The 21833-nt window shown below is 50.3% G+C and overlaps 1 protein-coding gene across 1 annotated transcript in view; it reads right to left on the bottom strand.

Moving 5' to 3' along the window:
• OPHN1 (oligophrenin 1) overlaps positions 1-21833 on the bottom strand; it is a 72342-nt gene that overhangs the window by 11083 nt on the left and 39426 nt on the right. Inside the window, exons 6-18 of the mRNA XM_054388742.1 lie at positions 21043-21153; positions 20222-20326; positions 19120-19249; positions 17458-17558; positions 15087-15178; positions 14884-14962; positions 11763-11796; positions 9160-9222; positions 7693-7767; positions 5170-5254; positions 4938-4996; positions 3411-3516; positions 2133-2292 (exon numbers count right to left, since the gene is read on the bottom strand). Of these exons, the coding sequence (XP_054244717.1) occupies positions 2133-2292; positions 3411-3516; positions 4938-4996; positions 5170-5254; positions 7693-7767; positions 9160-9222; positions 11763-11796; positions 14884-14962; positions 15087-15178; positions 17458-17558; positions 19120-19249; positions 20222-20326; positions 21043-21153 (1200 nt within the window). The remainder of the gene's footprint in view (positions 1-2132; positions 2293-3410; positions 3517-4937; positions 4997-5169; positions 5255-7692; positions 7768-9159; positions 9223-11762; positions 11797-14883; positions 14963-15086; positions 15179-17457; positions 17559-19119; positions 19250-20221; positions 20327-21042; positions 21154-21833) is intronic.

Here is a 21833-nt window from a genome sequence, read left to right as displayed (position 1 = left end):
TTCCTACACATTGACAAGAATCCAAGACTGTTTTTAAAGACAAAGAAGTGTTAAGCTCCCCACAGATGCTTAAACAAGGACCATAGAATGCTGTCCTCACGAGATGCTTTTCCACATCTGAAAAGCATGCTAACCCCCACCACAAACTGCTCTTCTGAAAGCTGTGGGGGCAGCTTCTGCTTTGCTTCTGCCTTCTAAATGAAAACCCAAGTTAAACAACCCCGATGTACAACAATATTGACAGACCCTCATATATAGAAGGTTTGTAGAGTAAAGAAGGTTTTTCTGGGGCGAGCAACTCATTTAATTTAACTGAAATATAAGCTGTGGCAACAGCAATTATCCACAAAGACTTCAGGAATAGTTACTTTGTCCTCAGAGACTTCATATTGCACTGTATATACCACATCCCTCTCCTCCTGCAGACTCATTTGAAGTGTTTGCTCATGTGTGAGCTGAAGGCTCTTTAAACTCTGGCGCTGAACTTAGCAGCTCAATCTAATAAATGCTACTAAGTTAACCTTATTACTGAAGAAATTAAAAGCAAGCAGAGGGATGTCTGGCTTAATGAAAGATGTCATTCCAGCTCTGGGAGGTAGCAGTGTAAACGGTGTGTTGACAGCCTGCACCGTGGGCTGTACGGGAGGGGAGAAGAGAGGCTCACTTCTGGAGCGAGCTGTGTGAGGCTGCCAGCACACAAACAATTCTCTGTTTTGCTGCAGGAAGTTATTAAAAGCGTTTGCAGAGCCCTACAAAGAAGCTCGCTTGTCATTTTCAGGTGGGTACTCAAAGGCCTCTCTGAGCTCTTTCATCCTCTTTCTCTGGTTTCAGCCCTCGCCACTATGGCCAACTCCTACACTGCCTATCTGGTCCCTGTTTGGTTGCTCTGACACCACATTCACCTGTGCAAGAGCCCTGCTCTTCCAGCTTCAGCCTCCACTTCCTCTCCCCAAAAAGGAGCTGTACTTCTGCTTGTGTGCTGCCCTGTCTGCTGGGAGCACTGCCCCATCCTCTGTACAGCAAGAAACACCCTGCAAGGGATGGTTTCAGACTTTCCCCTCCTCTAAGACACGAGAGATTGCTTGGACACTGTCGTATCAAGCAGTATGAAGGACAACTCCTTCCTCTGAACCTTGTGCTCCTACAAGGAGAGCAAGTTGATCTCTGTGCTGATCTGAATGCAAAGGCTGCTTGAGTGTTTGATAGTGAACAGACAGCTGGATCATCCTCCAGCCACCCTGAGCCACAATACAGAGATCATGAGAAGGAAGTGCTGCCACAGGAGATGGTGGAATAATCTGCTTTCATCAGGAGACAAAATGCCACATCACAAAAAGCTGCTCTCCACAAGTTAAACTTTGGCATCCAACACAGCAGACCAAGCCAGGCTGTGTGTTGAGGCAGTGCTTGCAGACAGAAACACTCAAGAGCAGTCCCATGCAAGCCAAAAAACTGCTGGAGGCCTGTGGAGAGCCCTGCCCCATAGGGAGTTCCCCTCCCCAGCCCTACCCACTCCATCTCTGCACCTGCAGCTGAACAGCTGAATGATTGTCATCAGCCTTTCAATACTGGCCTGCTTTGGGTTGTCTTTCCCTGTATTAATAGTTGTATAGTGCTTCATTTTGCTTTGTGCCCACTGGAACCAGTTATGCTCCGGTCTAGCTCCTGCCTATAGCACAGAGAAGTGTAAAGCCCTGTCATGTCTAGAATTGCCTGGAACAGAATGTCCAGAATTGCCTAGAATAGGTTTTCCTTTCCAAGAGATTCCTCTTATTTAAAAAGAAAACCAAAACCCCTAGATGCAGGGTTTCCTTCAGAACTAGAATCGTGCAACCATTTTCCAACCCCAAACCATTCTATGATTCTGTGGTTCTATGATTGTTAATGATTCTTTTGAGTCTTAATGTAGCTGAAGCCTAGCTTGAAGGCGACAGTAAGGAAGGTACCTACAACACTTTTTGCTTCCTTCTGAAGCATTCAGAACAGTACATTACATAAAACATATGCAGCCTCCAAGGAGGCTTCAGGAAGGAGCCAGAACTCTACAGTGTTGCCACAGCAACAGTTTGCATGAATATGATGGAGCAGCCGGGAGTTTTGTGAAGGCTCCTGGGGCTGCTGCCCATCCATACCTTCCCAAAGTGCTCAATGAGGATCTCCACTACTATGTTTTGGAACTTGATGTTCATCATTGCAGCCACGGTGTCCTCCTGTGCTCGCATGAGGGTAGGTCCAAATATCACCCCCATGTTAGACGGCGACATCAGATTCTCTCGGCTGTGCTCACAAACGCTGCAGAGAGGAAAGAAAGAAAGAAAGAAGGAAGGAAGAGGGCTTGGTGTCTTCCAAACAGATCTTAAGCCCAAGAAATTAAGGGGTAGAGTAAGAAGCAGTCATTCAATTCTCTTCATTCTGTCTCAGGAGGATTTGTTTCCTAAGCTTACCAGGATAAAACATGTCTCTGGCTATGACACACGTGCTTGGCTAAGGGAGCTGGTTGGGAGAGCAACATGCTGGCAGCTGTTTTATTTGATCCCTTTCCATTCCCAGCTCCTCTTTTAACCCTGAAATCAAGTCATCTGCACAACACACACACAAAAGGCAGCATTTCAATCACAAGACCCTGTTTATCCAGAGCTGACTTCTGGCTTTATTTTCCCCTCCTTCTGAAGGAGGAGGACTGGCTGTGGGGAGCACACTATGGAGGTCGTCAATAAATCTCTACACAGCACCACTGCTTGCACAGCATGGAGCTCTGGCTGTCCAGCAGCCTTCAAGCTCTGGAGGACTGTGCAAGCCTTGGAGCAGCACTGATGGCTGACTGAATGGTGCTTAGGTGGGCACTGCCTTCTTCCAGGAGTGGACCAGAAGAGAGATACCCTGAAGCTGACACAAAATGAATCCTGGGCTTGCTCTGCAGCTCTGATGTTAAAGAGGTTTCTGTCAGCATGAAGGGGAGAGGGGATGGACTTCAAGAGTAAACACTTGCAGGAATAAACACAGTGACCACAAGTGCAGTATTGGCTCCACTGGCCTGCACACCAGGCATGCTCAGCTCTGCTACTTACACAGGAAGGTTTCTAAAACCACCCCCCCACACACACATCTGCAGGCAGGACCACCCAGCCAGAGCTCCTTGCCCCATAGAGAGGCCATGGCACCATTTTTGGATTATCTTCTTTTTTCCATTTTTGAATTATCTTCTGCTCGGTGCTTCTCAGCAAGGGGCTGAAGCTGGTAATTAGAGAAGCACCACTCAGTGCAGCAGGTAGCAGGGATAATCACACCATTTGTGCAGTCTAAATGTAAACCCTAAGGGGGACTGTGGTGAGTAGAATTTTGCAAACCCTACCATCAAGGTGATTCCATTATTCCCCTTACTTTGGCTTGAGAGAAGAAGCCCTGCTTACTTGACAAGGTGCTGGATGAGGAGCTCTAACATCTCTCTGTTCTTCTCAGGGAGTTTATAGACCAGCGTGTGAATGGCTCCCAGCCTGTAATCCAGGTTCTCAGACTCTGGGGGAAAACATAACACAAAGAAAAGTTTGTGCCCACCACTTTCACAAAGTAAATACCAGGAGAGAAAGACAAAGGCAAAGAAAATCTGTGGGAGCTGTTCCTTCTGCAGGACAGGGCTGGCTGAACCCAGTGACGTGAGGCAGAAGGAAAGTGAGATTGCACAGCCACAGGGTAATCATTGTGAGAAACAAAATGAAGTGGAAAGAGGGAGAAATGAAGCTTGAAGGGAGCTCAGGGTTGCACACTGCCTCTGAGCATGGCCAGGTACTGCCCTGCACAGCAGCCCATGGCTGGCCTCTCTGCTGGGTGTCTTATCAGCCCAGAGAGCTGTCACCCTAAACAACGTGTTAACGTGTCTTGCAGGGGAAAAAAAATGGAGTCCCTGACCCAAAGAGGTCACCCTTAGAGGCATAAATAATCAAGAAACAATAAGATACTCTGTGTGAAAAGAATAGGGTGGGATCTTGGTAGCTGGGAAGCTCAATGGTCCAAGTTTCTGAGGGAAGGTAGGGAAGGGATGAGGGTTTTGCACGTACCCAGCCACCACTCACTGAACCACTTCTGAGACTAATAAATCTTGGGCTTGGGCTCAGTCAATAGGTGGTGGAAATTTTTCCTTTCCAAAGACAGAACAAGTGTTATTCATTCCCTGCAGACCCACAGTGAGGAGAGGCAGGAGCTCTCCTGCCCTCCCCTGACTCCAGAAGGCTGTGAAGGATGCTTTCATCCAGAGTGCCTCAGTGTGCCACACGTTTCCACATGCCAGTGCTCTCATGCTGAGGGAGATAACCAGCTCCCTCTGTCCCTCTGGTCCCCATCTCAGCATGCAGGCTCTCAGCATGCTCAGAGGATGCAGCCAGCCCAGATTATTATGGTTTATTTGAAATGGCCATTACAAGAGGACACCCAAGGACTGGCTGCTTTAGCACACCCATGTTACTTGGCTATCTCTGCTAATGCTGGCTGTGGCTCAGTTCCAAGAGCTGCAGCAGAAAAACGTCTTTTGTGTACTGGTAGACACTTTGTAGCCAACATGCCAGGACAAATCTTACAGCCCAAAAGGAGCACCTATCTATCTGTGCAACAACAGCACATCCCATTCCCTCACAGGTTTGGAAATAAATACATTAACAGTATCAAGAAAGAATTTTTCTGGGACGCTTGTGCTGATTGCAGGTATGTGGACATCCCCTGGCTCTCCTGGCTCTGAAAGCATGAAACTCTCTTAGAGAAGAGCACTGCAACAGCAAAAGCAAGAACCAGCACCACCTCCCTTGCACAATGAAGCACTCAGCAGAGGGAGTGACTCCTCTTTCTGCACGGGGAAGCAGCTGGACCCCCGATGTTGGGCTGGCAGAGCTCTGCCAAGCGATTGTGATGCACATTGGCTGTGAGGGCAGGGCAGCTGAGGAACTTACTGGCAGCCTGGACCAACTCTTTGTGGAGCTTGTAGGTCATGACAGGTTCAGACAAGTTCCTGCAATAACCAGAAAGAAAACTCAGCTCAGACCCACTTGTGACTGATGTCAACGCCCTCCAGCACCACCCCAGTGGCATCTCCCTCCAAGCCAGTGTTACTTCAACAGCTTTCCCAGTAGGATGAAAGGTTTCTACAGCAGGCATGTTTCTCCTTTGCCTGTGCAGTGCTACCTGAGATAAAACTTCAGGGAGCTGGTAATTGTCTTGATGTCCCAGTCACCACTTTGGAGATCCACGTCCCCTGGGCACTTTGGATCTGGGGGGAAGAACAAAATGGCTTCAAAAAACAAAACAAAACAAAACAAAACAAAACAAAACAAAAAACCAAAACAAAACAAAGGTCTATCTTGAGGCTGTTGATAAATAGGGCTCTCAAGAACAAATGGAGCTCTAACAGCACAAGAAGAAGCTGCTGATTCTCACAGTTGGGTAAAGCAGAACAGCACCAGGGTCAGTGTTTTGGGAATGCTGCAGTGCCACAGGGGCAGAGGAGCAGCAGAAGGTCACATTTAAGCAGTGGTGGAAAGTTAGCGAGGGCATATTCTCCACAGTTTGCTTTTTCCTAGCACAGCCAAGAAATATGGCACAAATTCTATATTTCTACAGATTTGAAACAAGCTTTCCTGACACACAAAGTAAACGAAGTGTTCAAGCTCCAACCCTCCCTCACAGTGACTCCCTGGAGGCTGTTCTGCAAACATTCCCTCTTGCTGCACAGAGAGGAGGGGAATCAGAGGAAGAGACACAGCAGTGTGGAGGTCGACTTTGCTCCTGCCTACCCTCACCCAACAACCACATCATTTCTGTGGTACAATGAAGCAGAGGACATGGTTGGAGGATAAGGGGGGGTGGGGGTGTGTATGTGTGTGCAGCTGGACTAAAGAATTAAACTGCATGATTTGTTTTTAAAAATAAACAGGACTAGAGAAAAAAAATATTAAAACCCTCTCCCTCCCCACTGCAGTTCTGGATGAAACCCTCCTGCAGCAGTTCTTTGTCTGTGGCTGCCCTTTTCATCATGAGTTTGTGAACAGTGGGGTAGCAAGTGGTCAACCAGTCCAATGAGTATAAAGGAAACGAGATGCCATTGGCTGGTGCAGAGCAGAAAACCACAGAGCTGCTCTCAGGGAGGGTGAGAAGAAGCAATAAAAACTTGGTCTAGGCAAGTAGTCATCAGGGAAGCATAACTGGAGAGCTGTCTGGGGTGGCAGCTCCATGGGAACTGGGTATACAGCTCTGTGACTGCTCAAAGCAATCACTTTAATAAACAACAACAATAGTAAAAGCAATAGTAAACAAGAGGAAAACACAACTGTAATAAAAGCCTCTGAGTGTTCCACTAATATCAGATTGTCTGCACAGGGTGCTGGAGTGAGCCTGAGGCATGCAGGTATGAATGTAAATGAGCCTTCTGTGAGTACAGCTCAGCCTTGGAGATGGACCCTTTGGGCTCACCTAAGGGAAGGCAGCCTGCCCTGGCCCATGTGTGCCACAGGGCAGGGATGTGATGGCCTCAGCATGGAGCAATGTTCTGTGAGGACAGGCTGAGGGAGCTGGGGCAGTTCAGCCTGGAGAAGAGAAGGCTCCAGGAAGACCTAATAGCAGCCTGCCAGTACCTGAAGGGGGCTACAAGAAGGCTGCAGAGGGGCTGCTTGCAAAGGCCTGCAGTGACGGGATGAGGGGCAATGGCTTGAAATGAGAGAAGACTGAGATTGGATGTTAGGAATACCATGAGGGTGGTGGAACACTGCAACAGGTTGCCCAGGGAGGTGGTTGAAGCCCCATCCCTGGAGATATTCTGGGTCAGGCTCTACAAGGTTCTGAGCAACCTGCTGTAGTGAAGGATGTCTCTGATGACTGCAGGGGGTTGGACTGGATGAGCTTTGCAGGTCCCTTCCAACCCAGACCGTTCTATGATTGTATGTTGCTGAGCACCACAACCTGCTGCAGGGAGCTCACCTCTCTCTCACACAGACTGCCCATGCACTTACAGCCTTGTATCAAGCACAGGGTTCAGAGCACAGGGGACCTGCAGCAGAAATGCCTGCACTGAATGGTCAGTGCTTACAGCAGAAAAGCACACAGGCACCTACCAATGAACACATCCCACACACTGCTGGGGCTAAGCCAGAAACCAGGCTAACAGCCCCCCTGTGAGGGCCACCATCCCACTACAGGTCTCCACAATACACCACCAAGAAGAAGGGTCCCCCTGAGCTCACCTGCAGGGCTGATTTAGGAGGTCACCATGGGACATGGCACTCTCCATACCCAGCAGTGGCTGGCACCGGCACTGCACGAGGAGAGGCTGAGGGCTCCTCTCTCCTTGGCCAACATCCTGCACCCTGGGTTGGTGGCAGGAACATGTCCCCAGCATGTGACTTCAAAATGCCCCAGTATTTTTAGCTCTTGATGGGAGAAGTTTTGTCCCCACTGTCACTGCCTCCCTTTATCTCACAGCTGTTCACTTAATTTACAGTGCAGGCTGCACCACCAACATGGAAATGCAGTTTGAAGGGAGAGGCCCTAGAGTGGGATGCAGAAAAAAGCCTGGAAAAGGGGAAGATGTGCCTTGAAGTGACCCCAGGGACCAATCCCCATGCTGGCCTTTTCTTGCTGTGAAAACCCAGCCCCTTGGTCCGTCCTAAAGAATACAAACCCGAGATCTAGAGTCACAGAATAATGAATTCTTACCAAAAAAGGCATTCAGCAACTTCTGCACCTGAATGTTGCTGCCAACAGTCCGGTAGACACCCTCCGTGGTAATCCCTGAGCAGGAGAAATCCAAAGAGTATCAGCCAAGGTCTTCCCTGCTGCTGGGAAGTCCACAAGCCCCATCTAGTGGAACTACACTCCTGGGTGTCAGGGTTCTGACTGCAGAAATGCTTCTTCTGCCCCAGTAGAAGGGGTTCTGTTCCCCTGCACACCAGGCTTGCACACCAGGCTTCCACCCCAGCAGAGTTGGGATGGGTACCCTCTACTGGGATGGGCACCTTCTGCTGGGCTTGTGTCCTGGTGGGGCCAGCACAGCTGCCTAAACACACCATATCTGGAAACATTGCTGCTGAAACCTGGGCTACAAAGATGCTGAGGGGCCTGGAGCACCTATCTCATGAGGCTGAGACCTGGGGCTGTTTTTAGCCTGGGGAAGAGCAGACTGAGAGGAGATCTTCTCAATGCTGATCAACAGCTAAAGAGTGGGAGGGCAAGAGGATAGGGCCAGATTCTTTTCAGTGGTGCCCAGTGACAGGATAAGGGGCAATGGGCACGGATTGGATCCCAGGAGGTTCCATCTGAACATAAGGAGAAACTTCTTTCCTGTGAGGGCAACCTGCTGGCTGCCCAGAGAGGTTGTGGAGTCTCCTTCTCTGGAGAGATTCCAAACCCATCTGGACATTGTGATCCTGAGCAACCTGCTGTGGGTGACCCTGCTTTAGCAGGGGGTGGGACTGAATGATCTCCAGAGGTCCCCTTCCAACACCCCCCATGCTGGGATTCTGTCACAGAAGACAAACCCATCTGAGCAGGTTCTTTGAACACAGCAGCCAGAGTTAGGAATCAGGCCTGCTGTATCTGCCTGGCTGTGCAAGGAGGGTATCCTTACCCTGCTCCTCCTCACTTCAGTGGGGGTTGGCTGGCCTTGTCCCTCAGACTCTGGAAACAAACCCAACCACCTTTCCCTGTGGCAGCTGGGATCCAGGCACTCTGCAGTGATTGATCTCCATCCCATGAGCCACAGCAGTGCTGTACACTGACACAGGCCAGGGCGTTTCACCAGAGCAGAGGGGAGCTACCGCCCACCAGCCTGCCTCTGACCTGCTGCTTTAACAAAATGGGCCTGGATAACCCCAGCCTGCCCTCCCAGTACAGAAAACACTTCCAGACCTGTTCTCCTTCTGCCTTACAATGAGGTTTCTCATAGTCAGATGAGAAACTGATGAATGAAAACAGAACAGAGGTGGAAGTTCAAGCCTAACCCAATTTGGTGTAACAACGCTCTGGACACACAGGATCCCTGCTGCTCTGACACAGGTTGTTCAGTTCAAAGTCAGAGTCTTGGTTCACTGACCAACACCAGAAAACACAATACATTCCAGGCCACAGGAAGCAATGCCAGGATGGCAGCACCCCCAGGGGCTGATGCCAGGGCAGGCACCTCACCTTTTGTTTCCACGGCGTTGATGCACTTGCGCACAAACTTGAAGCCGACCTCGTTCAGCTCCACTGTTCCAAAGGAGAGAAGCAGGGTTAGATTCGAGCACAGCACAAGGGAAAGCCCCAGCCCCAGCCCCTGCTCTGCCCCAGCAAACAGCTGGCTTCACAAGTGCATCTGCACTGGTGACAGCAGGGGCATTCTTTACCTCCTGACAAGGAGTCATCAGTTCCATCGGTTCTCTCTTTTGCCTTGAATTTGAGTTACAGCACTGCTGCCTAACCCCTTTCTGTCTTTAATCATAAAAGCATAAAGCAGAGCTCCACCACATGTGAATTTGTGCTGGCTAATCATTTCCAGAGCACTGCAGGATTGGCAGTCAAAGCTCTTCTGCATCACAGGTTGGTGTGATTTCTGCTTAGCCCCTTGACTAGATTAAAAAGCCCAAACAATGGAGCTGGACACGCTGAGTAAAGCAGAACACAGGTTTTGTTCCAGCCAATTACCCACAGGCTCTCTGTGCCTGTCTTGGAGGCATCCCACAGTTGTTTTGTTTGGAAAAGACACTTAAGATCACAAGTCCAACCATGAAGCAAGTGGAAAGCCAGGAACAAACTCTGCACCATGAGGGTGGTAGAATGCTGCAACAGGTTGCCCAGGGAGGTAGTTGAGGCCCCATCCCTTGGGCTATTCAAGGTCAGGTTCTACAATGCTCTGAGCAACCTGCTCTAGTGGAGGATGTCCCTGCTGAGGGCAAAGGGGTTGGACTGGATGACCTTTGGAGGTCCCTTCCAACCCAAACCATTCTAGGATTGCCTATCTGCACATACATTGCAGCCTCTGTAAATCCCACTGCTACCTCTGCTGATGCTTCTGGGCTATCTGGAAGGATTGTCCAAGTTATAAAAAGTGAAATCTTTTTCTGCTCAGGGCAAACATTTCCAGTGAATTCCTCCTCAATGACCATGCTCTTGTTGGTGTGGAATTTGGGGGGTTTGGGTTATTTGAGAGGGAGTGGGAGTGGAAATGCTTGGTTTTTATTTATCTTTTTAACATAAACCAGCATTTTACTGGAGTGAAACAGCTACAGGACAACTCTGAACCAACTCCAGTCACAGCAAGGGCTGTGAGAGGCAGCCCTGTGAAACCACTGTGTTTTCAGCAAGTTGTTTATAACAAGTCTCTGTCCTTTGAGCAACAGTGATGAAAAGGTCAGAAACATCTTAGATCTAAGGTAGGAATGAGTAAAGACAGCCTGAAGCACCAATCCACTCAGCACTTGGTGCTGAGTGATATGAGAGGGCTGGAAGCCTTGCTAGCTCTAAGCCATTAAAACAGAGTATTTACTTTTGTGGAACACTCAGCTGCATTCCTCCCCAGTGTGCAATGCCAAGGCAGGCAAACAACAGGTTTCCTGCTTATGCCCTCTGATAGGGCTACCTCTATGCTCATTAGAGCCAGCTAATTAAAGTGCTGATCAAAGCAAGCTGTAAGATACAGAATGCACATTTTCAGCCAGCCAGTGAAGCCCCTGGAGTTTTCCAGGACACTGGAGTTGCAGAGAGGAGGGGACACCTCACTTCTGAAAGGGGACAAACAGACAAAGGGGTGGCTGGGGGCTCCAGGGAACTAAAACCCACCTCCATTTTCCTATTAAAATCTTTGCTAAGGGAAATGTGCTCAGAATCTCTCACTGATCTTTTTTTTTTTTTTTTTCTTTTCCCTCTGTTATTTGGGGGTTTAGATTCATTGAATGGTTTGAGTTGGAAGGGATCTTAAAGATCACAGAATCACAGAATTAACCAGGTTGGAAAAGACCTCAGAGATCATCAAATCCAACCTATCACCCAACACCATCTCATCAACCAGACCATGGCACCAAGTGCCTCATCCTCTTATTTTAAACACTTCCAGGGATGGTGACTCCACCACCTCCCTGGGCAGCACATTCCAATGGCCAATCTCTCTTTCTGTGAAGAATTTCTTCCTCACACCCAACCTAAACCTCCCCTGGCATAGCTTGAGACTGTGTCCTCTCCTTCTGTCCCTGGTTGCCTGGGAGAAGAGACCAACCCCCACCTGGCTACAGCCTCCTCTTCTCCAGGCTAAACCACCCCAGCTACCTCAGCCTCTCCTCATAAGGCTTGTGCTCCAGAGCATCTAGTTCCAAACCAGTTCCACTAGACCAGACTGCTCAATGCCTCATCCAACCAACCTGTCCTTGAATACCTCCAGGGAGGGGGCATTCATGACCTTCCTGGGCAACCTCTTCCAGTGTCTCACCACCTTCACTGTGGTGAATTTCTTCCTAATCTCCAGTCTAAATCTCCCCTCCTCAAGCTTAAAGCCCTTCTCTCTAGAGGTGCAAACTGAACTCTGCATCCCACTAGTTGTGCACACTGCAAATATCTTGTACTGTCTGCAACTTGTTCTTATCTGGCCTCAGTGTCAGAGATGGAAAGGGCTGGAAAGGAAAGAAGCCACAGCCTGCCAGGGAGGGAAATCAGCCTGATCAGCAGAAACCAAGGATGAGTGTATCTGCAGGGAAATACACTGCCTGACCTCAGGACAGCTCTGGCAGCTCAGAAGAACAGCAAGAGAAACAACTCACTTTCTTCCTGTTTCGTGATGGGGCTGTGGTAGATCTGAAAAAGGGGAGGGAATGGAGGAGGAGGAAGAAACAAAACCACAACAAAACAGAATTCAGTTATTTATTTCCAAAGAACATGCAGCACCCCATCATGCACCCAAAGCCAACATCCCTTTTTATGATGAAGCTAGATACCATCATCAACACCAGAAATGAGCTTTTGCTGACTTCCTACCTTTCACTGGAGCATCTATTTCTAGGAATGGAATCTTGTCCTGTAAAAACAGCCTGGCACATGAGGGTTGTGGGGTTTTGTTTGCCTGCTTGCTTTCACAAATTCAAATATCAAGACAATCCTTCATCCCATACCAACATAAATCTGAGAATCGGTTATTAATAACAAACAGTGAGTGCCATACTTGATAGAAAAATCAAAAGTCCTTTATCCATGGTAACAGCAGGCAAACCAAATGAGCCCCAGACATCCCCCAAATGACTGTCTGCCCTGCCTGAGCACACTAACCCTCCTCCTCTATGCTTCCTCATGTCCTTCCCTCATTTAAATGAGGACAAAAGTGCTGTGGAGAGTGCCTGTGCCCATCTGCCTACTCCCACATCCCACCTCCCCATCATGAGCCACACAGCCCTGTGCTACCTCACTGCCAAGCCTCCTCCCAGAGCTCACTGAGGGAACAGCAACTCTCCAAAGGCAAGGGGAGCTCCCAGCAATGAGCTGTCCTGCACTGAACAGCTCCAAAGGCAAGAGGAGCTCCCAGCAATGAGCTGTCCTGCACTGCACAGCTCCAAAGGCAAGAGGAGCTCCCAGCAATGGGCTGTCCTGCACTGAACAGCTCCAAAGGCAAGAGGAGCTCCCAGCAATGGGCTGTCCTGCACTGAACAGCTCCAAAGGCAAGAGGAGCTCCCAGCAATGGGCTGTCCTGCACTGAACAGCTCCAAAGGCAAGGGGAGCTCCCAGCAATGGGCTGTCCTGCACTGAACAGCTCCAAAGGCAAGGGAGCTCCCAGCAATGGGCTGTCCTGCACTGAACAGCTCCAAAGGCAAGAGGAGCTCCCAGCAATGAGCTGTCCTGCACTGAACAGCTCCAAAGGCAAGAGGAGCTCCCAGCAATGAGCTGTCCTGCACTGCACAGCTCCAAAGGCAAGAGGAGCTCCCAGCAATGGGCTGTCCTGCACTGAACAGCTCCAAAGGCAAGAGGAGCTCCCAGCAATGAGCTGTCCTGCACTGCACAGCTCCAAAGGCAAGGGGAGCTCCCAGCAATGGGCTGTCCTGCACTGAACAGCTCCAAAGGCAAGAGGAGCTCCCAGCAATGAGCTGTCCTGCACTGAACAGCTCCAAAGGCAAGAGGAGCTCCCAGCAATGAGCTGTCCTGCACTGAACAGCTCCAAAGGCAAGAGGAGCTCCCAGCAATGGGCTGTCCTGCACTGCACAGCTCCAAAGGCAAGGGGAGCTCCCAGCAATGGGCTGTCCTGCACTGAACAGCTCCAAAGGCAAGAGGAGCTCCCAGCAATGAGCTGTCCTGCACTGAACAGCTCCAAAGGCAAGAGGAGCTCCCAGCAATGAGCTGTCCTGCACTGAACAGCTCCAAAGGCAAGAGGAGCTCCCAGCAATGAGCTGTCCTGCACTGAACAGCTCCAAAGGCAAGAGGAGCTCCCAGCAATGGGCTGTCCTGCACTGAACAGCTCCAAAGGCAAGAGGAGCTCCCAGCAATGGGCTGTCCTGCACTGAACAGCTCCAAAGGCAAGGGGAGCTCCCAGCAATGGGCTGTCCTGCACTGAACAGCTCCAAAGGCAAGAGGAGCTCCCAGCAATGGGCTGTCCTGCACTGCACAGCTCCAAAGGCAAGGGGAGCTCCCAGCAATGGGCTGTCCTGCACTGAACAGCTCCAAAGGCAAGAGGAGCTCCCAGCAATGAGCTGTCCTGCACTGAACAGCTCCAAAGGCAAGAGGAGCTCCCAGCAATGAGCTGTCCTGCACTGCACAGCTCCAAAGGCAAGAGGAGCTCCCAGCAATGGGCTGTCCTGCACTGAACAGCTCCAAAGGCAAGAGGAGCTCCCAGCAATGAGCTGTCCTGCACTGAACAGCTCCAAAGGCAAGGGGAGCTCCCAGCAATGGGCTGTCCTGCACTGAACAGCTCCAAAGGCAAGAGGAGCTCCCAGCAATGGGCTGTCCTGCACTGCACAGCTCCAAAGGCAAGAGGAGCTCCCAGCAATGAGCTGTCCTGCACTGCACAGCTCCAAAGGCAAGAGGAGCTCCCAGCAATGGGCTGTCCTGCACTGCACAGCTCCAAAGGCAAGAGGAGCTCCCAGCAATGGGCTGTCCTGCACTGCACAGCTCCAAAGGCAAGGGGAGCTCCCAGCAATGGGCTGTCCTGCACTGAACAGCTCCAAAGGCAAGAGGAGCTCCCAGCAATGGGCTGTCCTGCACTGAACAGCTCCAAAGGCAAGGGGAGCTCCCAGCAATGGGCTGTCCTGCACTGAACAGCTCCAAAGGCAAGGGGAGCTCCCAGCAATGGGCTGTCCTGCACTGAACAGCTCCAAAGGCAAGGGGAGCTCCCAGCAATGGGCTGTCCTGCACTGAACAGCTCCAAAGGCAAGGGGAGCTCCCAGCAATGGGCTGTCCTGCACTGCACATCACATTGTCCATTTAGAGGAAACTCAATGAAGCACAGGAGTCTGTGCTTTGCTTGGATTGAGGAAGGAACCACCAGCAGGTACAGATAGGTGGATGAATGCTGGTGTAGGGTGGCTGCTCCCATGGAGCAGACTTTCCAAATGCTCAGAGGAAGGACAGATGTAAAAAACCAAAAAAAATCAGCTTCAGCAGATTGCAGTGAGTTGTGAGCAAGAGGAATACAGAGTGTTCCAGAGCCAGAAAGGCCACAGTCCTTCAGCCCTTGGGCTGTCTGGCACAGCTGGGGAATGACCACAGCTTAAAAGGGGGGAAACCCAAATCCCCACGGCAAGCTGTGCCACAAGCAGAGGAGCAGCATGCTCCCGCTGGGATGTGCAGTAGCAGATGCCAGAACTACCGGCAGCTGTGTCCCTGCTCCTTCCCAGGACCGGCCAGCAGAGGACACTGCTCGGCAGCATATTCACGGCGCACAGCAGCTCCTGCAGCACTTACCGGCTCCTTCCCGTCCATGGCTTCCATCCACAACCTGCGGTTGGCTTCCGAGAGAGCTTGCAGCGTGATGGTCCCAGACCTGCACAGCGTTCAGCCACGGACAGGCGGGAAAATGAAGCAAAATGTGTGTTCAACAAACGGCAAGGAGTGATTTCAGCTGGGTGAGCAGGGTCTGGAGGCCACCTGAACCTGAAGCACCTCACCTTTCGTTTGTCTCGATGTCGAAGCAGAACCTTTTGTCTATAGAGTCAGTCTTCCTCCTCACACAGGATTTCAGTGTCAGGTCTAATGTGCCCTAGGAGAGAAAAAGCAACATCAAGGTTAGAGGAAAGTAACAAAGGAGAAGATTTCAGGTTCCTTAGTGCCCCTTGGCTGCAGCCCAGCACAGCACTGCCTATGGAGCACCAGGTCTCTACCCATGGCATCGGTACCAGGAAGCACAGATGGTCCTTCCCACCAAGAACAAAGGCAGGGATCGAAGGCTTTGTGAGCCACACTTCCTCTCCTCAGCCACACAATGTTCTAGACTTCACACCACTACTCTCTCACACATGCTACACATCTCAGAGACAAGCAACATGCCTCCACGGAGCAGGAACACTGCTACAAACAAACCTCACCAGGCAGGTGCTCAGTCTGGGAGGCCAGGACTATGCTTGTCTGGAATTTGACACAGCTGAGTTCTAATTTTGATCAGAACTGATCAGTGCTACCAGTTACCCATAGCACTCACAGTCCAAACAGCTCCAACACAAAGTATCTTAAAAAAAAGGAAAGCTAACTAACTAAATCTGGAGCAGAGGCACTCTGGTGGAAGCCTGGCACTGTGGGGCTGAGCTCTGGCCCCTTGCATTTGTGCCCCTTAATAGAGGGGCATTAACTGACCCTACAGCAAAGTCAATTTGGAGCATGACTGTGAGATCCCCAGGACTTTGCAGCAACATTGAAGAGACACCCAGGAGACCTCACAACCAACCACACCCTAGGGCTGCCTCTGCAAACCTAGAATGTGTTCATCACCCTGGCTGTCAACACATTGTGCCTGTGAGATCTCTGACAGAGGAGGATGGGGCAGGCCCAGGAGAACAAGGACAGCCTCCTGCAAGGTTACAGCCAGCTTACACATCATGATGATAATCTCCTGGCTGTGCTCTCTGTGTGTGCTGGTTGGTTGGGACTTTTAAGAGCACAGCTTGTAATTGCAGCATTTGAGTCTGCCTGTCCAACCCTAACCTGAAGATGCAGATCACCAGACAGCAAGGGTTTGGGCTGGGGACTAATTTACATCTTTACAAGCCCTTACCCTGCATTAATTGCCCTTAGGAGACATGTTTACAGCAGAAATGACAACAGATCTCTCCAGTCATTGTTTTGGATGTTTTTTTTTTTTGCCAAGGTCTCTGCCAAGGGCTTCCAAAAAAGAGATTTTATTTTATTGCTGCAGAGTGCTGCCAAAGAGCAGGCTGTGAGATCATGAACTGGAGAACAGCATGCCTGACTGGGAGGTCCCTGGGGGCTGTTGCTCCACGGCAGGGCAGGGTGGGTGGACTCAGCTGGCCACACTTGTATTGTATCATCCTGCATCCTACCCCTCCTCTGTCACACTGAGGAACTGCAGGGAACTCCCAGACACTGGCAAAACCCAGAGCAGCTCCCCACAGGGCTGCCTTTTTGCAGTTTAAAGCTGCCCCAACTCCTCCTCTCTCAGCACTGGTCCTCCACACACATAACCAGTTCTGAAGAAGACAAACCAGAGTCACAAACCAGTGACTGTGTGAACATGCAAAGGCAGAGAAACACTGCATCTGGAAGCACTCCACTGACTTGAGTAATTCAAATACTTGCAATGGCTGCCAGAGGCCTACGTGCACAGAGGCTGCAGGTTCACTGCCTGTTTGCAGGGATAAATACAAAATTAGCTTGTCTGGAAAGGCAGAGATTTCACACTAGACCAAACCTCCAAGTCACCACTGCCCCAGTAATGCTCAGTGTTACATGAACCTGTGCCTCTGCTGCCAAACCCTGCAGGCTTTGGGCCGTTTGGGAGAGGGAGATGAAACTTCACAGAGCTGCTTAGGACAAGGAGCAGTGGGTACCAGCTAGAACACAGGGGGCTCCACCTCAGCACGAGGAGAGACTACTGTGAGGAGCACTGGAGCAGGCTGTCCAGAGAGGTTGTGGAGGCTCTTCTCCGGAGACTTTCAAAATCTGCCTGGATGTGTTCCTGTGACCTGCCCTGGGTGATCCTGCTTTGGCAGGGGGGTTGGACTCTGTAGGTCCCTTCCAACCCCCACCATCCTGTGATTCCTTCAGGTTGCACCAAGTTCCTGGCCTGTCCAGCCAGGAAGAGCAGGGACAAGAAGCCCACCCCTCTGTTCTGTGGCCAGGAGCCCTTCCACAGCTGGCATGCCTTGAGGACCAGCTCTGCCAGGCAACTGCTCTTGACAGCAAGGGTGGCCTCTGCTGCCCTGGTCATAGCACCTGTACATCTGTTTGCCTGTGGAAAGAGATGATGTGGGTGGATTGAAGGTGAGACCTGATGTCTGGGTCAGTGTTTGCAGGAAAACAACTCACTTGTTTAGCTCCAGGCTTCTGGTCCATGGGTGTCATCCGTAAGGTTTTTGCCTCTTTTTCATACTGGCAGTAATATTTCACCCAGGAGATGCCCAGTGCCCCTGCAGAAATACACAGGAAGCTGGGAGTCAAAGACAACATCTCAGTTGGATGCAGTCAGCAAGGCATGGCAGGCATTCTCCACATGTCTGTACTCCTCTGGGGAGGGACTCATTTCTCTCATCAGCGTCTCCACTGACAAGAGCTAGGAGGAGAAAGAGAAGGAGGAGGATGAGAAGGAGGAGGAGAAGGAGGAGATGACGGAGGAGGAGAAGGAGGAGACGAAGGAGAAAGAGAAGGAGGAGAAGGAGGAGGAGCACTGGAAAGCAGCCACCTCCAACACCCTCCCAAAACCCTGCTGGTGAAAGGGCATTTGTGGGACTCTGGCCCTGAGCCAGGCTGGTTTGACCAAGCCCAGCCAAGACCTGCACCACCAGGATCCTACGTGGCTTGAATGCTTGTTTCACACAGACACCACTATTTCTCCCTGTTGATGAAAAAACCTGGTAGTCAAGACAAGAGCACCTTTAAGCCACTCTAAAGTTCCACTTGTATCACAGCAGATTTATCCACACTTTTTTCTACTGCCTTACCTGAAACCCTTTACATGAAACACTTAACTGAGTTTTTCCTGTAATTTCTAAGTTGCAATTGTTGGGAGGAACAACTCCCTTCACACTCAGTTTGTAGGGGAAACAAAGAGAGGCAGCAGTCACTGGTGTGCAGGGACAGGCAGCATTTGTTTGTGGTCTCAGGTTGCTGTCTATGTGTTTTCAAAGCAGGATAAACATACACACAGATGTATGCAGAAATACAGCTGGTTCTGTCATCCAAACCCTAACTGCTCACAGATCCAGAGGCCACAGCTCTGCACACAGGCTGCTGTCCCCTGAGTGCTCCTGCTTGCATGGCCATGGAAAGGTGCAGCTTTTACACGACTTGTAACAGACTGAATTTGGGTTGGTTTGCTTCTGCAAAGACTAACAAGGAACTCTGCTCTCAGAAGCTTCACTCTCAGTGCTGGTGAACACTTCAGCTGTGCTCAGATGCCCTCAGAGATGCTGTGAGAGGGAAGCTGGGCAGGCCACCAGATTCGTCCTGATAAAACACAGCCAAGGAGCAACCTGCCAGAGCTCTGGTCTCCCCAGTGCTACAGCAGAGCAATAAATCTCACCTAATTGGAGCACAGGGCAGTTAGCTCCTTGCTCACACAGCTCATGTAACCCAGGGACAGCTCAGTGCCACTGCTGAGAGAGCTGGCAGCTCAAGCTGTTACTGATCCCTGGGCTCTGGCAGTGAGTGACACAGCCCAAGGTGCTGCCACAACTAAAGCTGGCCTGGGCACAGGAGCTGAGCAGGGCTATGAGCAGAGCTATAAGCAGGGCTATAAGTAGGGCAGCCTGGGCTCACACATTCTTTACAGGCTGCCCAGAGAAGTTGTGGAATCTCCTTCTCTGGAGACTTTCAAAACCTTCCTGGATGAGTTCCTGTGTGACCTCCTCCAACTGATCCTGCTCTGGCAGGAGGGTTGGACTCGGGGATTTTTTGAGGTCCCTTCCAACCCCTAACATTCTGTGATTGTCTGATTCTTTCACACATGGAAGAGCAGATAAAAACCATTACATTTCTCCTGAGTGTAGAGATAGCCCTCAATGGTTGGCTGCCCAGGTAGCTTGCAGGTGAGAGGAGCTTCTTTCATCCTCTTCTTCAGGTCTTCCAGCTCCTCCCTCGTGCTGGAAAAATGATTCCTTGTCTGTTAAGAGAAAACAAAAAGCAGCACATTTGAGCATGACCCAAGAGCAAGCTTCAGGTGTCTCTGGTCAAATTTTAGGTGCTCTGGCAGAAATCAATTGGTCCCCAGTGTAGAAAATACAGAAGTTTTGGGTAATAGTTCTCACCTGAGAACCCCAGTTGTAAGAACACCAGGCTCTTAAAGATGATTAAGAGACAAGGTCTAACATACCATGCATGGAATGGTGCTGAGGAGTCATGACTGGGAGGGAGGACACTTTTCTTTCAATAAAAGAGACTTGGCACCCTTTTTAAGGCTAGGTGGAGCCTGAACTCCTCTTTGCAGCATTGCTGAGGTCACAGGAGTATCCTTCTACAAAACTAGGGTGTGGATCACGCTACACTGCTTGGCATGAAATGATTTTTAAAGAGTCACATCAACATCAAGGTGCTTTTATAGGACACCACTTAGACCAATGAATGAGACTCAGCTTGGCACAGATTTATGGCTGCTGTTCCACAGGACTGAGGGCCAGCCACGAAAAGAGTGAGGATAAAAGAAACAGGACATGGATATTTCACTCCCTGAGTACACTCAGCCAGCAGAGGAGCCTATCAAAGCACATGGTAAGCCCGCAGCATTAAGATCAAGATTGGAAGCCTTTTCAGAAGTACAACTGCAACCTGATGACACTGGAAGAAATTCTAAATCTTGTTTATCCACTAGGTTAAGTGACACAACTGCTATAGCCCCTTCTAGACAGAATCTGCTTTCAAAACCACTGCAACAGCACCTGCAGACTCTCTTGTGCAGGAGAGGAGAAAAATATGTGTGAAGTGAGAAGGAAACAGCTTTATCTGCACCTCCCACAGTGCAAACATGGACAGTCTGGTTTGCATGGAAAAGCTTTGCCACATTTAAATGTAAGTGAGAACAGAAGTCACATGAAAAAAAAAAAAAAGAAGAAATCCTTCAGCTGGGGCAGGAACTCACATTCTGCAGGCTGAGCTGAAGCTGCTGTTTGTAAGGGAGGAAATCCTGCGTGAGCTCAACTGTCAGGTTGTTGTAAGTGAAGAGGCTGTGGAGAAAAGCCAGCACCTGCAAAGGAGAGGAAGGACACAGATTCAGCTTCTCTTCTATGTTCCTAATCAGGGGAAAGATAAGACAGGAAAGCCTCAGAAACGATACATGCAAATGTGTAGGGTTTTTTTTTCCCTTGAAGTTTTGGAGTGATGCAAGTCTCAGTGTTACTTAGCCACCACAATGTCCCTAAAGCCCAGGTCTACCACCCACACCCCTGTCTTAAGGAAGCACACCTGAAATGAAAGCCCCTGCTGGGAGAACAAGAGCAGATCTGCAGTTTCCATGAGACCTACCCAGTTCTACACTCAACCACATCTGGGCAGAGCCAGCCACCCACCCAGGGCAGGATCCCCACACACAGCCAGGAGCTGGGACCACTGCAGCCCACACTGTGACAGGGAAGCAGGTGAGATATCACCTCTCTCCCTCTGAAAACAGCTGCCACCAAACACAGAGTGCCTGAGATGATTCATAATGACACCTCCAGCTATCTACAGCATCCAGCCTGTTCCTCAGGATCAGCTTACAGACAGGAGAAACAAGCCTGTGGTTTCACATTGCTCCAGCAAACACCACTAATGCTGTTAAGCTGCAGCAATCCAAGTGTGCAAGGTTCACTCCTGCTCCATCAGAAGACTCTCCAGGACCACATGCAGCCTGGTAACTCATTCCTTCCCATGTCAGCACCTGAGTATGAAACAGCAAGGCCTGAAAGGAGAGGAAGCTCCTACCGGTTCCACAATACTGAATTTCTTGCTCTCTTGTACTTCCTGGATCTGGTACACATACTCAAGGGAGGACTCAAAGAAATTGTGTCTCTCTTTGTCAACCTGAAGGTCAGCCTGGAAGAAAGAGGGAGAGGTGAAAAAAGAGAAAATACATCACATCTAGCTTGACAATATTTGACTAGCATTTGTCTGTCAGCACACAAATAGCCCTGTCCTCACTTCAGGAGAAGCCTGTCAAAGGTGCCCAGCCCAGTCTGGAACATCTGCCCAGGTTTGCACAGGACCAGAGGACTGGAACTTTGCCCATTCTTCCCAGGTCTGCCCTGTTCTGGCTCCATTTCCTTTACAGAAACCTTTACCCCACTCTGCAAGGACAAAGTTTTTCTGAAGGGTGTTTGCTCCTTCAGCACAAGCTCCTTCAGCACAAGCTCCTTCTCCACCTGTAGCCCTGCACTGGTGAGGGCAAGGCCATTTTCATGATCCTCTTGCCTGACTCAGCTGTGACCCCAAACCAGCAATTCCAGAGCTGCAGCACCAGGTAGGACAACCTGGCATGCCACACTACCACAGCTGACACAGGGTTTGCCTTGCAAAGATGTTTGCAGGTTGATCTGAGAACTGGTTTGACAGATCTGATTCACCCAGCTCCTCTGACGTGGCCTGCAGCAGCTGGTGCTCTCCCTTCTTGTTGCAAAGTGCTTGGCAGCAGCAGCATCTGCCAGGGGGATCCCCTCCTGTCTGCCTGTGGCTCACCACCACCATGGGCCTGCTGCACAACTACCTCTGCAAGAGGA

Source organism: Indicator indicator, chromosome 17 (genome assembly GCF_027791375.1).
Source record: "Indicator indicator isolate 239-I01 chromosome 17, UM_Iind_1.1, whole genome shotgun sequence".
NCBI lineage: Eukaryota > Metazoa > Chordata > Aves > Piciformes > Indicatoridae > Indicator > Indicator indicator.
The sequence above is the reverse complement of the archived record's forward strand: the minus strand, read 5'-3'. Positions and strand labels throughout refer to the sequence as shown.